Source organism: Zosterops lateralis, assembly GCF_965231275.1.
Source record: "Zosterops lateralis genome assembly, chromosome: 7".
Classification (NCBI taxonomy): Eukaryota; Metazoa; Chordata; class Aves; order Passeriformes; family Zosteropidae; genus Zosterops; species Zosterops lateralis.
The window spans coordinates 34,680,847-34,696,864 of record NC_139767.1 but is presented as its reverse complement, the minus strand read 5'-3'; the positions used below and the strand labels follow the sequence as shown (position 1 = coordinate 34,696,864).

The 16,018-nt window shown below is 38.5% G+C and overlaps 1 protein-coding gene across 1 annotated transcript in view; it reads right to left on the bottom strand.

Annotated features, from left to right (window-relative positions):
• The window catches only part of ARHGAP15 (Rho GTPase activating protein 15), a 322,354-nt gene that overhangs the window by 147,326 nt on the left and 159,010 nt on the right, over positions 1–16,018 (bottom strand). The window contains exons 7-8 of the mRNA XM_083865289.1: positions 11,724–11,822; positions 9,736–9,862 (exon numbers count right to left, since the gene is read on the bottom strand). Of these exons, the coding sequence (XP_083721415.1) occupies positions 9,736–9,862; positions 11,724–11,822 (226 nt within the window). The remainder of the gene's footprint in view (positions 1–9,735; positions 9,863–11,723; positions 11,823–16,018) is intronic.

Genomic DNA, 16,018 nt, shown 5'->3' with positions numbered 1-16,018 from the left:
GAATGTTACTTCTTTGTTTAAATTGAACACCTTAAAAATTAATTACAAAAACTGTTATCCCGTGTAGAAACATATTTTATGTGCTATGAAAAGGCTTAAGGCAGGTTTGCTCTTTAGTTTTCGTAATGAATGCATTGGATGCAAGAGATTAAAGGACAGCAGAATCTCCGTGTCCTGGTTGTTTACTTTTAATGTCTAAAAAAAGTGGCAATGAAAGAGATAAATACAGTCTCCATCCTGTATCAGGTGAGCCATTTCCACATGGCAGACTGAATTCTGCTTTCAAAATCTGTGGGAAGACCTAACCTTGAATATCTGTGCAAGAAACACTACTGAAAGGAAAAGAGATTCAGAAAAGAGTTATTTGAGATGATCAGAAAGAAAAGCAGCACCCTATTGTAGGAAAGACTACAAAATCTTGGCTGGTCTAGTTACCAGCCCAAGCAGGGGGTGGTACACCTGAGGCAGAACTGCTGAAAATGAAGAGCAGGCTAAATGTTGCCACAAGAACACAATTGTACCACAAGCCCATTTAGGCTGAAAATTAGAGTGCTTTTAGCTTGAAAACTGAAGTTTTGGAACATTTTTTTTCCCAGCCTGAGCTGAGGGGCAAAAGCATTACTACCGAATTTCATTAATTATGAAAGGAATCAAATGAGGTAGTTGTTTTCAAGAACTGGGGAATTGATTCAATGCTACAAAAAGTCTGTCTGAGGCAGATAATGCTGTGTTACACTTTTCAATAACAGCAACGCAAGTGAATTCCTCTTGGGTGAATCCTGGGCGCACTTAAGACAATGGCCAATGGAATTAATTAAATGGAGCCAAATATCCTCGGCGGTGAGGGGAGCTGCTCATATGTCATAGCTCTCTCTTCAGCATCAATATTTAAAGCCAGCTAGTTGGAACCTTTTACTTAATTGAGAAACAATACAGAGTTTAACCCTTCAGTGATGTTCCACCCTTTGGCTTTCACAGGCAGGGTTTGTTTAGCCGGCTCGTCAGCAGGCAGCTGGTGGAGCAAAGAGGAGATCCTACAAAACACATTCCTTTTTAATTCCATTAATATGCCCTGCCCAGGAGACAGTATCATTAAGTTGGTGTTTAAATATTTTGGACTGGCTGTCACAATTTAAGCTAAATAGATCCTTCTAGTTAGAAGGTCCAAATATATAAGTGATTTCATCACAGGGAGAAAGGTGAGTCTGGAAAGTAGGTATTCCTGTCTAGAGCCTGACGTACAGTCTCTCTAACTGAGCTTAATTTAGACTTTTATAACCTAAAAACCTCCTTATTTCTGTCACTTTCCTCCCAAAATACCATGAGGATTGCATCTAGATTAGTTAGAAATAATAGTGAAACCTCAGGACACAGCGCAGTCTAACAATCATTTTTCTGGCTACAATCTTCCAATAGAGGTACTTATTTCAATAAATACCATGAAAGGTTCAAAATTATGAGTAAGAGACTGGACTGGCTCTTCCTGAATAACAAAGTTCAGCAAGTCCTGCTCACTTGCTCTAGGTCTGACCTCTCTCCAAAGACTGCAGTCTAAAATATTCCCTGTTGCAGTGAGAACGCCTCCATCTTATTTAGGTGTTATCTGTTGTCAGCCTCTATTCCTTCCCTGTGGGGGCAAAGTATGGAGATACAAAAACTGGAGATCTACTGACGTGGTGATAGAAGGTCGAGCAGAGGTAGCTGACTGCATAGTGGGCTGCTTTCAACTATAAATATAAAATAACTATATATAATATGTTATAAATATATATATTATATGTAATATAAGAATTGTGACATTTTGTGTAATCTACATCAAACCTTAGTTTTGATACTTAAAGTAAAGGAAGTTCTGCTTGTTATGGAACTAAGAGACTGCTCCAAAGCAGTGGAAGACACATTGGCTTGGAAGTGGCAGAGTCAGAGTAGATTCCTCATTTCAGGAGTCTACCTCACTTTTAGCGCATGGAAAAAAGCCCAACTGCTTGGCTTCAATAGTACCCAAAATATCATGATTTGTTTGTGATTGCTTTTTCTGAAGCAAGTATGTGTCTGAAAAGAAACCCTGCAATTTTTTCCAAAATGTAGTTGTCTTAAGGACTATGTCAGTATCTGTTGTTCAGTAAGAAAAGACTTAAAGCAATCATGATATCCAGTCTCTACTTGCTCCCATATCAAATCCATCTAGAGTGCACATGTAGGAGTTTATTTTGTTAAGAAAAAATACGTGGTGTCTCTCTTTTTTTTTGGAACAAAGAAATATGAATTTGTAACCTTTTCCTTTTCTTTCTTTCAACTTAAGTCCTTCAGTAGTGTTTTGAACAAATCTAAAGAGATTTTAAGACAGACATTTTGTATTATAACATTCCCCTGGGTCGTATGTATGATCGTCTTTACTAAAGCTCCTTTCAGTCCCAGTTGAATAAATATGCATTTTATTTCACTAATCTTGAAACAACAGGAATAAAGTTTACCCAGGTCTTTTATACCTCAGAGAACAAAACAAATACTACAAATCTTTAGAGAGAAAGGATATACAAAAGGGCTTGAGGTGAATGTTTCAAAGCAAATACTCTTTAAACGATGTGCAAATTATTTCAGCACTTGAACATGATTTATGAAAGGGGATTAGTCCACTGAAACAAGAACCGAGTTTAAACTGTTGGGTTTCAAAGTCAAGGATGAGAAGTGTTAGCTGGAAAAGGCAGAAGAAACTGGATAGTAATCTATAGTGAGGATTTCTGATTGATTTTCTTTAACTAACTCAATCCTACATTAGCTATCGCTGTCATTCATACTTAACTGTGGTGGGCAGCATAAAATACCTTCTTTTATGATATAATTCCCCATAAAAATGAAGTATGCAATGGTGATAATTAAGTAATAATGAGGTAATTAATAACTCAGTGACTAGCTCTCTATTTACTAGCATGCCCCATAAATGAGCACGAGGAGTGTGAAACAATTAAAGATTATCCAAGCTCAAACAGATAACTTTTCCAGGGAGTTGTGTGTCAGTGAGCAGACCAATGAGTCACAGGTCACATCTATAATAATACATTATATTATATTGTAATATTCCCCCATACTCTTCACATAATGGGTTAGAGCTACTCTTAAGTACTATAAAAATGATCACTTTTATGTAATTGTAAAGATTAATAAGTGAGCTAACTTCTCATGGTTCTATAATGACCCTGCTGTTCTGGTAGGTAAAGGAAAATTTAATGATCCTGCTCAGATATGATTAATATCTAACTTTTTCCTGGCTAAAAATCTGGACTTGGTTCAATAAAAATGAATTAAGTGAACATGCATGGGTTTCCCTGCCAAATGTTTATATGGAAGTTGGATATGCCCAATTTAAAAATATGCTTTTTCAACCCAAATAGTAAACTCTGGAAGGATTTTGGAGAGTGAAGTAGAAATAAAACAAAGAATTAAGGAAACATTATATTATAATTGATGGAAACAGGATATTCAAATTCAGGAAAAAATGTAATTTTTTTTTAGGAGTAGTCACAGCCAGTTGTGATTTCGAGTGCAACATAATCTTCTAGTATCAGTAGAAGTGACACAATTTGTTTCTCAATTTGGCATGTTTTGTTTCCCACATGCCAATATTATTACTTCTTTGTTGCTGAATCAGTATTTCCCTAAGCTTTAAGAGAACATACCTACAGTTAATGTGGCAGAGCAATGTAAGAGTACAAATATGTAAAAAAAGTTTAGTCCCTGTGGTCCAGATGAGTGATTCCACTCTGCAAACCTAATATGTTGCATTTTCTTTTCCTGCTTTTTTTTTAGTCCCTGAAGCTGAGTGCGCTCCTGTTGATGCAATAAAAATAAATGCCAGAAACGTACAAGATGCAGAGTGACAAAATTAATATTGCAGTAGGAAACTGCATATTTGCAGCTAGTTCTCATTTTGCTTTCTGTTTTAATTGTTGCCATTGGTAATGCTGCACTAATATACATTATTGCTTTATGTTTCTTGGCTTTATTAAAAGTAATAAAACTGACCTATACATAACACTAACATAGTAATATAATAATAGTCCCTAAATAGCACCATTTGGCTTTGAACTTCACATCTCACTGAAATAAATGGGCCGAGAAGGGGAAAGAATTCAGACCTCATCAGAACTAACAAAGACATGGAGTGATTGCCAACTTCTGTGGCTCTAATTAGAATCATGAAGGTTGGAAAAGACCTCTAAGATTATCGAGTCCAACTGTCAGCCCTGTGCCACCATCATGTTCACCACCAAGCCATGTCCTCAGGGGCCATACCCACACCTTTTTGGATCACTTCCAGGGATGGTGACTGCACCAGTGCCCTGGGCAGCCTGTTATTTACTCCCCTTTCCAAAGAGGTGACCCTGTGTGGATGAAGGACTGCATAAGCTACCACAGAATCCAGCCCTCGATGAGCTTGGCTGGGCCAGTCAAAACGTCTCTCCACATCCCAAGATGTGCTCTCCCAACCTTCCATCCCCTTCATGTGTTAGAGAGAGAGACAGAGAACTCCCACAGCACTTCCTGTAATTACGGTGCCTTTTTCTAGGACATCTAAATTATGTTTCCAAGAAATAAATTTCTGGCCTTTTTTTTTTTTTTTTTTTTTTTTTTTCCCTTCTGTTATTACACAGCCAAAACCATGGAAATCCATGTGTTCGTGCCCTGGTGCCCATCCTTTCCCTCATCAGAGGAACAAGTGCCTCAGACAGGAGGTCTTTGCCACAAAAAATTCCAGAAATTGTCCTGTGCAGGGAGAAACTTTAAGCCCTCAAACAAGTCCTTGGAAGAAGTTTTAGCCAGGGAAGGACCAAGTAGCATGTGGAGCCAGGAAGTTTTCAAGCTCCATCAAATTCTCCATTTCTTCCATCATGTCCATTAAATGGCCAAAATGGGTTTCTGCTGCTGTTTCTCCTTACACTCACTGTACAGACTTAGTTACCTAACAAGCTGCCTCCAGAAAGGATCCCGGATGCTTCAGCAATTAGGGATAAATACAGACATACTATGCTCAAATTTCAAAATTCAGCCTTCTGAAGAAAACTGAATGAAACAAGAAGAGCAATTTTGGGCAATTTTAAAGCACACAATCCATGGTTCAATCATAAGGACTATAAGCTCCCGAATTTAACTGTCTTTTAAGAAACTAAAGCAGACTTCAATGCCTAGATGACTTTGTAGCAAATAGGTATGAAGGCAAATACAAACTATGATCCAGAGGTTACTTTAATGGTTTTTTTTTTTCTTCATTTAAAAGATGCTAGGAAGTGTATTCCCAGACCACTTCCATGAGGCCATTCCCTAGGGAAGTGTGCAAATGCTGTGGCATCCCCAGGGCAAATCATCATCCTTTGGGACTAAAAGACACATTGCTCCCTACTGAAAGTCCAAGAGGAATTTAGGTAAGGAAAATATCATTATTTGAGTTGGATGGAGGCCAGGGTTCTGGGGCTCAGACCCTGATCCTTACAGAGAGCAGAAAGGAATCCCAAAGCTGCTGTTTAACATGCATGACATGTTGGCTTTGCTGTCAACTTTTCCTTCCACCCCCTGCCTTTGTCCGCTTCTTTCCCACCTGTTGCAACTTGTCCTTATTGGGGCTGAGAGCTGGAATTGTCTTACTTTGGTGTCACATTGTGTCTGGCACAATGACGCCTGGGGTCCCTGGATACTCTCATTGAGACACTAAAATGACCATGAATAGTGATAGTGCTGCCACAGCTCACCAAGATGTCCCTTTTCACACATATACATTTTTTTTAAAAATTCTTAATGCTGGAGTTGTTGGCACCTCCAGCTAGAATTCAAACATAGAGGAGATTTTCCAGGCTGCACAACTAACCACTGGGTTTTGAGTAAAGGGTTCTTGAAGATAAGGGAAAAAAATATGCGAGTAGAAACAATAAAAATAATGCAATTCAATCTTATCAATTCAGGCAGTTCCAGCTTTTATGTGGCAAACAAGGAGATCAAATTGCATTTATCTAATATCACAGATTTTTTTAAATGTCTAAAATATTTCATTATTTTGCTTTGGCAACCTAAAGCTGAGGAACAGATTAGTGTTCCCACTACATAAGGAAATAACTGACAACAATTAGTATTTATTCTTGTTGCTTTTGTAATAAAAATAGAATTCCATCACTTTCAAGGAAACCTAAAATATTAATAAGAATGTGATGAACTGAGTAAATGTGACGCCATAAGGAAATGATGGAGAACAGGTTGGAAATATAGTGCTTTGGGAATGGATTGCATTATCAAGCTTGTGATTGTGCATTTTGACAAGAGCAGCCCTCAGATTGATATGGTAGCCAAAGGGCACTCTTCCTATTGCGGAGCTGTTTGTTTCCATCCCGGAGAGGGGGAGCAGAAGGGGAATTGATCCCCTCCGACAATCAATAGCGACTCCAGCCCAGGCTCTTCCACAAGAGGTCACTCCTGAGGGACAGAAGTCCCAGACCATGGACACAAATGGCCAAGAGGATGCAAACCACAAGGTGGATGCATAGACAGGAGGAGAAAGGCTGAGCTTAGCTGAGAGCATCCTCTTGGCTTCACTGCCCAAAGCACAGCTGTCCTGACAGCTCCTGTGGGGCACACACATAAGGCCCCTTGGCTTTTGGAGAGAAGAATGATTCCTGGGAACCCTGTGGTGCACAGAGCGTTTCCCTACATCCCAGATTCTATCCCTACTTCCCATACACCACAACAGCATCTCTACTTGCAGAGTAACCCTGTTCCATGAGATACAAAATTAATATGGCACACCACCTACCAGTGGATCCAGCTATAACTGGTACTAATTAGGAGAGGGTTTTTGGCAACCTTATAGCAAAAAACCTCAAAATACCCCTATCCAAATTACTTGGAAAATATGAAGTTTGATACTAATTTTTAAAATTATCTGTTTAGAACAACACTCCTTTGCATTAAAAGAGGTGATGCTGCAAGGCAATTTTCTCGCTCGAAATGCACCCTTCTTCTAATGGAGGGGACTGCTGGGGTGAAAAACCTGTTATTTCTGACCAGCATCAGCTGCAGAAACTGTATCAGTGAAATTGCTGACATCATAAAATAAAAAGTCATCTCTTTCCATGTATTTGAGAACAAGATCACAGTTTTACATATTTTGGTAACACTCCCCAGGGCCATTCTTGGTTTCTTCTTAGCTCAAGAAAACTTCAATTAGAACACGAGTTGAAACCAAACTGGATGAGAAGCCACTGAAAAGCTGCGTGACCAAGAGAACAGCCACTCTCTGAACTTTGGAAATTGAGCCTGGCAGTTTGAGCCCAATTTTCAATGAAATCAGTGTCTACAGCTCAAAAAGCATAACAGAGAATTACCATTTGTCCTTGTAGTGCAAGCAGAAGCAATTAGGATTAGACATAAAAACCAAATTCCTGCTACTAAGTCCCTGGGGACAGTCTCCCCAGTTTTAAATTAAAGAGTAAATTACTGAAATGCTTTGGTTAGAATGTACCTGTCTTTTATATACTTGTACTGCTAAAAAAAACAAAAACAAAAAAAAAAAAAAAAAAAAAAAAAAAAAAAAAAAAAAAAAAAAAAAAAAACACAATGATGCAGGAGTATGAAGTCTAAAACTGGATATATTTTGCAACCCCTACAATATAGATAAGGTAAATACAAATGAATCTGAGCTGTCTGAATATTTCATTAAAGGTTATCAGAATGGGAGGGGGTGGGCTGCTAACACATCAGTTGCTCATCTTCTTTGTTAAACTGGAGGAGTTCTGAGGCATCATTAAAAAATCTCCTTTGTTTGGATTTGGCACTGGCAATAGTCAATAACGTAAAAGCACTATAAAATTATAAAATCGTTAAACTTTGCAAGAACTTTATAAACACACTTGCAGATATTGCACATATCTTTGTGCTCTGCAGTCAAACTGGACAATGAAACGACCACCTGTTAACTGCTAACAATGTGTCATTACCAGTTCTCATGCCTTTTTAAAGCAATTTTGGCTCTAGTTGCCGATAATTCTGGCTACGATACTTGTGTGAACATTAAGGGCACAGAAAGCCAAAGGCAGAAAACTGACAATACAGTTTGTGCTTAGACTACTAATAAGTAAGTGAATAATATGATTTTTCTAATTCCACATAATTGCTTGATCTCAAGGGGCCAAAAAAAAAAAAAAAAAAAAAAAGTTCTGAATACATATTTTAGAAGCAATCCAACCTACAGTATTTAAATGCAAGCTTCGATTCAGTGAGATTTCACAGCAGATATTTTCACATTTTTTTAATAGTTTAAATAGCCTTTAACAAAACGGAGGTTATTCAGGATTCTCTAAGGTTTGAAAAGAAACATAGACTAAGTCTCTGTCACTGCTCATAGTCACTTTTTCTGTTTTGTCTGACAAATTATCATTTAAAGATATGTGAGAAGTCTAAATAAATAAATAAAAATTCCCTGAGTGCTGAGACAGTTTATGGGCATTTTGCTATTAGCTGCAATAAGAGCAGAATCAGACCCTCAGAACTCACTGTGTTCTCAGTCTTATTTTTCTTCCTCTGAGAAATGCAACGTAACACCCAGTGCAAAGATATTGGGACAATTTTTCACGAGCCACGTTCAGGCTACTTTATATTTTATAACACAAAGAAAAGAAAAAAAAAAAACAAAGCCACAAAACCCTTAAAAAAAAAAAACCAACAAAAAAGAAACATCTTCAAGATGATAAGAAAACAAACCCCCAAATCCTGTGGTCTGTAAAAAGAGACTGTTTAATGAGTCTCTATTTGTGTGTACGCGCACGCATGTGTGCATATATTTATGATTGTGTGGATAATTATCATTAAAAACAGCTATGTTGGGTCTTTTTTAATACAGCCCTTTTCTTTACCATCTCAGGCTTTGATCCTGCACTGAAATGAGGGCAGGCAAATTCCTACAGAGCCCTTTTGGTACCTAAAGGTGCCTCGAACCAGGCTGCCAGTCTGGGGCTGTGACAGCGCTGACATCGGGGCCAGGACGTGAATCTCCCACCAAACAAAGGAGGAAAAGGAAAATTCAGGGGAGAGGGTGAAGCTAAAAAGATGTTGAGTGAGGATTTCAGGGTCAGCACCATCTCCTGCTGCTGCTGCTGCTGCCCACGATCTCACGAGCATCTCGGCACAAACTGGGAAAGTCTTTTCAGAGGAGGAAAGCACACCCCTGCTAGTTTTAGATCACTTTCTTTTCTAATCACACTGACAAAAAAATCAACGCCAAACCCTGGAATTTATCTTCTATAAAAATATAGATACATCACTGATTGTTGGCTGCAGAGGATATGTCAATTCTTTCAGCAATTCAGTGTATAAATACACAACAGACAAAATTACTCTGGCAATTTGAGGTATTTTACTAAAATGGAAACAAAGCAACTGCAACAGACCATTAACGCAGGGCTCATGTTGCTTATTTTTAAAAATAAATGGCTTAAATAAATGTCTTTGCTCCTAAACAAATTTATTTTGCTTAGGAGAGAGTGTCACCCTTTAAAAGTATGGAGCTAGTAACTGTCTTTACTTAAATGCAACTTATGTATATCAGTGCAGAACATATTCAGCTTTAAAATTCTCAGTGATCTTCCTTACATTCTGTATGTAATAAAAATTATCTTGCCCTGTAATGGCATAGTTATTTAAAAAGGAAAGAAAAAAAAAAAAGGAAAGAAAAATGAGGAAAGAAAAAAGCCTTACTTAAAGATTTTCTGTGTTCAGGCTTTGGCTCTTTGGATTCAGTGTCTAAGTTATTCAGTAATTCGATGCTGGAGGATCTTCTGAGTTTGAACTCCAAATTTCTCGATGTAATTCTCTGTTCTTTTGGCTGGGAAAAGAATATATATATATGTATATACATATGTGTATGCTTTTAATAAAATTATTATTTGTAAGAATGAAGCAAGAGATTCCAGAATGCCAGTACAGAAGCTAACAGACACACACAGAGAGCAAGTGTGCAGGGAGTATATAATTTAAGGAAAGTGTAATGCAAAATTTGTCATATGGCAAAGCTTTTATGGCCCTGACAGACTGATCTTAATTTCTGAGATAAATTCCCATTTAAGTGAGGAAAACAAAAGGCCTGCTTCTTTAGGCTTTAGGGACCAAAATTATTTCCACATTGCAGGCTACTTCCAAATGCTGGCAAAGAGGAAGGGTGTTTAAATTGCCTTTCTGGTTTAGATAGTTACAGTAAATATTCTTGCAAACACAATTACTTCAAACATCATTGCAAATTCGGGGTTGAATTCTGCTGGTTTAAGCTTAAGAAGTAGTCGGGGGGCTTTTCTCTTATTCTAATTTACTGGCAGACAAAGTGAAAATGAGCAGGGAAAAGAAGCAAAAAAAAGCAAAAAAAAAAAAAAAAAAAAGAACGAAAAAAAGGAGACGCTGCTTCGGCTGAAGCCACATCTCCTCCCATGGCATTTGGTCAGGTGAGAATCAGCCATCCCAACAGCCTGAAGAGCTGCCAGGCTTTTCACATTCGTTCAGAGTTTCAGGAATGAAAGATTTGGCAGGGATGGAGTGGCCAGGAGTGGTGCGTGGTGACATCCTGTCCTGCGCACTCGGACCTTGGCCACTTGTGCCCCACCAGCTGCTGCTGCTCTGGCTCTCTGTGAGCTCAGGGCTGCTGATGCCACAATCACTAAAAAAATACATATATATATATATATATATATATATATGTATATGTACAATCAGGTTTATTGGATGTTTAGTTGAATTATATGCCAAAAAGATTTTTTTTATTCTGAGTCTCCATGGAAAACTCCACCCCAAAATCTTTAGTTGGATATCAATATCCTCACACACCCAATGAAATGCACAATATGAAGACATACATCATCAGATCAAACTTTCCTTGGCTGATTATAGCCTCAGGGTAATAGAATGTTTGTAGCTCTTTAAGGAAACAGTAGCTGTGTTCAAATTAACCCTTTCAAAGGGGCTGCAGATTCCACGGCACTGAAACCTCTGAAAAATGCAAGAAATGGGGATATTTTTCTCTCAACAGATTCTGCAGTGAACAAGGGAAGTCAATGCCCTCAAAAAAAGAAAAAGAAAAAAAAATGTTCTTGGATCAGGCAGGGATAGGAGGAAGACGTTTGGAATTTGCACTGAGAGTGGCAAAAAAGAAAGAAAAAGCTACAGCTGAAGCTGGTTTGGTAATTAAAAACTGTTTTAATAAAACGCAACCCTGCTCACTTCTAGTAGAAAACCCCCAGCCTTCCTGGGAGAATACCAGCAATCAGTTACAAAGGAATATTATTTGCTAGTGTTATTCTTGTGAATAAGTAATACAAAAATTCATAAAAGGCTCAAATGTATTAATAGTTCTATTGAAGATTATATACTGTAGGCTGCATAAACAGAAAATGCAAAAATTCATTAGTTATTAAGTGCTTGTGTGCTTTTACAACCCTCAGCAAGCCAGCGTCCTTGTTATTTCAGAGAAATAAATGTAGCGTTCCGTTTCGAGGCAAGAATCAAATGACATTTTTGTGCAACAACCTTGTTTATCTGACATTTTTTTAGTAGATTTGCATACATCTTTTTATATCCTTCAGAGAAAGGAATGTCTAGCTAGCTGCTGACTGCCTAAAACCTGTAGAGATGCCTGAGCAAATGAAGTTGAAATTGCTACATCTTAATTAATAAAGGTAACAGCCAAAACAAATACATACCAATCTGTCAATTGCATTTTTGATAGCGTGGAACCAATCCAATATGAGAAAGTCGATATCCGACTGGAGGAGGAACTCATTTCCTGACACTGTCGTGATCTGGGGAGGGCAGGGGAACACACAGGTGAGTAAAACACACACCAGGCAGATGATTTCCCTCTTTTTTTCCCTCCCATTCACCCCCAAATGCTTGTCCTTTTTTTGCCTGCTGGAGTGCTGAGTTACGGAGGAGTTCTGAACCTCTGTCTGAAAACTGTTTTGAATCTGTCACAACAAACGAGATATTGTCTCAGCAATGCAGCCACAGAACACAAATAGTGCAGAAATAACGGGTATGTGACAAAAGTTAAAGAAGAGCCAGGAAACTCGGTGTAACAAGGCACAGTCCAAGTGAAATCAAAGCACCCTGAAAAGAAGTGAGTGCATCGTGAAAATTATTTCCTGTCATTTGCAGTTTCCATTTCTATTATTACTAGTATTGGTTTTTGTATCTGGTGCCTCCATTCTTGAATTATTTGCACATTTATTATTTACCTATGATTCCCCAGCCCACTCCCAAACATTTTGGTAAAATTAATAATGTCACTCTTTCATATTAAAAAAAAAAAAAAAGAAATTATCATCAAAGATGGCTGCAGCAGAATAATTAGGAGCCCCATTTATCATGGAAAAAAACCATCCCCAGTTTGTCTGAATAGAAGTCGATTTACATTTTTGACCCACTCACTGGGAATATTTATCAAAAGAATATTCAATCCCCTGATAATTCCGTTTCACTGTCTAAGCTAATATTTGGTGGAAATATGTATGTATATGCTGTTGGTCTGAACTTCTGTAAACCACTGGGATAATAATGATACATAATTTTTTTTCATTTATTTTACATACATACATACATATACATATATATTTGACCAGAGGAAATCTCCAGGTATTTCTCACAACAAGTTGAAGCAACCATTTCGCAGATGGCAAAACTGAGGCCCAGTGCAGTGCTTTGTCCCAGGATTATTCCACAGATTCCTGGTGCATGTGGCCATGGAGCATCATCTGGGCACAACAACTTTCTGTGTTTGCACACAAATCAACCAAGGGCTACATCACCAGCATGTTTTGGAAGGGGCAGGAACTCATTCTGCCCGTGCTCCAAATCAGCTCAGCTGCTGCCAGCTGTGGAACCAAAATTTTGTTCTTATTTTGCTGTTGTTAAAAGCTGCTTGTGCAAAATTGGGTGGTATTCACATATGAAACACTTGGGTCTTGGTGCATTGGGGATGCAGGTTTAGTCTGAATGTGGGAATATCCACTGGAACATGGGGATTATTCAGCACCAAAACCTTTTCAGGTATTTTTAGGGGAATGGCTGAGCACAGTGGACAATAAGGATTTCTTTCTGACCAAGCTTTGGGAAAAAAGCAAAGCAAAGCTGTTACAGCCTGCACAGTTAATTTATATAAATACACTGACATGAAATGGTACTGTGTCCCTGCATCTCACCCATGTCAAGGGTTTTTAATGAAGCAAAAAAGAAACAGCAGATCCTCACCAGCCTGGGTACTCCCAGCATCTTCCTTAAAACTGAAATAATAACAGAAAAAAAAAAAAAAAAAAAAAAAAAAGAAAACCCAAACCAAAAAACAACAGCCTAATGTCGCATTAATTGTCCTATAACCCTCCCTTTATTGAGGAAATGCCTTTAAGGAAGGTTTCCAAAGTCATCAGCATTAAGGAAAATCCCGTCAGTGCAGCTCCAGCGGAGACATCCTGTGGGAGTGCTGCTGAGAATGTGGGAATGGTCCCCTGGTGTGGGCTCGGGGCTGCCTGGCTGCAGATGTTCATCCCATCCCCTCTGCACCCAACTCCAGCCACCCCACTGCTCCCCGAGCACCAGGGAGAGTTATTTATCGGGGAAATCTCAATTCCCTCATTAGTCCGTGGACATAACGTTAATCACTGCTCACAGAGTCACCCTTCCCTTCACCAAAAAGGAAATAAAAAGCCCAAATTCAGCTTAAGGTGAGCAGTAGGAAGAGCTGACCTCCAGTTCTGTGCCCGGCTCACACGGCAAGGTTTGGGTTCAAACGTGTGATGTGATATCACAATTTATTAATGTATACATGCAGATATGAATTAGACTAAACACAGGCAACAACTCAATCTAATGCTTCTCTCCCAGTATAAACAAATCATTATTAAAATTATAAAATGGAATAACATTTTCAAAGTAAGAGCAACATATGTAATTAGATTTACTGTATTTTGAAGGCTTAAAAAGGACACAACATAGTTCAGCCTTCCGTTCAGTAAATTCAGGCTTTATTAAAATACAAGTATTCAGCACTGCATAAATATTTGCACTGTATGATATGCAAAAGAGATACTCCATTGCTAACAAGACCAAAGCAAAATACATGTTGAAAGTTTCTTTGTCTTGAATGTGTTATTTTGATAATCATATATTATCAGTGTTTTATGAGCAAATCTGTAAAAACAGATCATAGAATGGAGGGAAGAGAATTCATTTAAAATATACTTTCTGTAAGATATAGTTCAAGTCCTTTTCTTTCTTTCCTCAGACTAATCTTCTGAGTAACAAGACAGTTTCAAGAAGACTGCTACTGCTCTCTACAGTTTAAATGCATCCACTCCTTAATTACAGTCAGTAATTGACTTTGTTCTGCTCCATTCCAGTCATTCACAGGCAAGCAGTTCCAAAGGCTTTGGCTGGTAAATCCCATTTAATGTGCAGGTTTTCTATCCCACTTTTATATATTACCTCCTTAGGATTTCTGATAAATGACTCTTGGAAAGGATTGCTAAACCATATTTGCACTTTGAACAATCAAATTTTCAACACCCTTGGGAAAAGACATCAGTAAAGAATGCTGGTTTTGACTAAACCTTGTGATTGAACAATTTATGATCACAGCCCTAAATGATGTATAACTAACAACAAGCAGAAATTGTTCAATATTAAGGCCTGTTAACACACCGTCCCTGTGTCAGGCACTGCTGAAATAAACAGAGGGGCCAGGGAAACAAATGAAAGACAAATCTGAGGGGAAAAAAAAAAAAAAAAAAAAAAAAAAAAAAATGGAGTGCTCTATCCAGAGCTGCCAGACTCCATTGTGCCAGGTACTTCACTTATTTAAATACCTCCCAAAATCCCTCTCTCTGTGCCATCATTTTTGCAAAGGCTACAGTCTAGAATTAGCACCACCTTACCAGGCAGAATGCTGCTGCTGCTGTCAGCAATAAACAGCCACGGGGACTGACAACTGGCATTAACCCTCTGGTTTGCCATGCCCTTCAGGTTGAGGATAGGAGAGTCAGGGTGCCTGAATTCCCTCTTTCTTGCTACAGCACCAGGGGAAAAAAAATTGCTTCAAAGGCTGAATCCACTCCCATGGCAGTTTTGCAGTGAGCTGTAGCACAGCCCTGCTGTTAAGCATTGATCCTCAGAAAATATTGGCTCACCACAGGTAAATGTGTGCTAAATTCAGTGCACTGCTGGGCTGCCAACACAGTGTGGGAAGTGGGAAGAGAGGCAGGTGTGAAACACTTCCTGCTATTTTATTTGTGGCTTATTAAGGGTTTCTCTTGTCACCTTATAAAGCTGCAAATGGAGGGTTGAGCTTCTTTTGCATGTCACCGTAATGATGCACCGAGGTGGTGTTCAACAAGATCCTATGTTATTAGACAGAAATGCACCCTTTTAGCTCCACAAAATACGGGACACTGTTGTCTAATTAATGCCATTACCATCTTATAATATACAAATATACCTTAGAGGCTACCCAGGATCAACAGTTTTTTAAAATTTTACGAATTATGTATTTTTCCTGTGCTAGGTTGTGCTCTGGGATTTACAGCTGTGCCAGGACTTCCAAATCCTTACAGATCACCCTTCAGAGCTTGTCTCACAGACTTTGCTTTCATAGTGTATCCATGCCAATGGAAAATAGGAGGTTAAAGAGCTGTGGAAGAAGATCAGGGACTTCTGTCCGTGGTTTTCCTGCAAAGCTTGGTCTGGGGACTACAGCACAACTGTGAAAAACATCTCCTTCCTGTAACCCTCTAGTTCTTTACCAGTATACACTTCCACAGATGTTCTTGCATTTACTTTAGCTGTAGAACAAGGATAAAGGTAATTTCAGCAATCCTACTGATAGACACTCTATAGAGATACAGGAAAGGGGGATAAATTCACACAGCAAAACAAAAATCCAAACCGGCCTTATTGATTCACCCACTTCAAAGTGTACTTATGCATCTCTGGTGGCCACAACTATTAT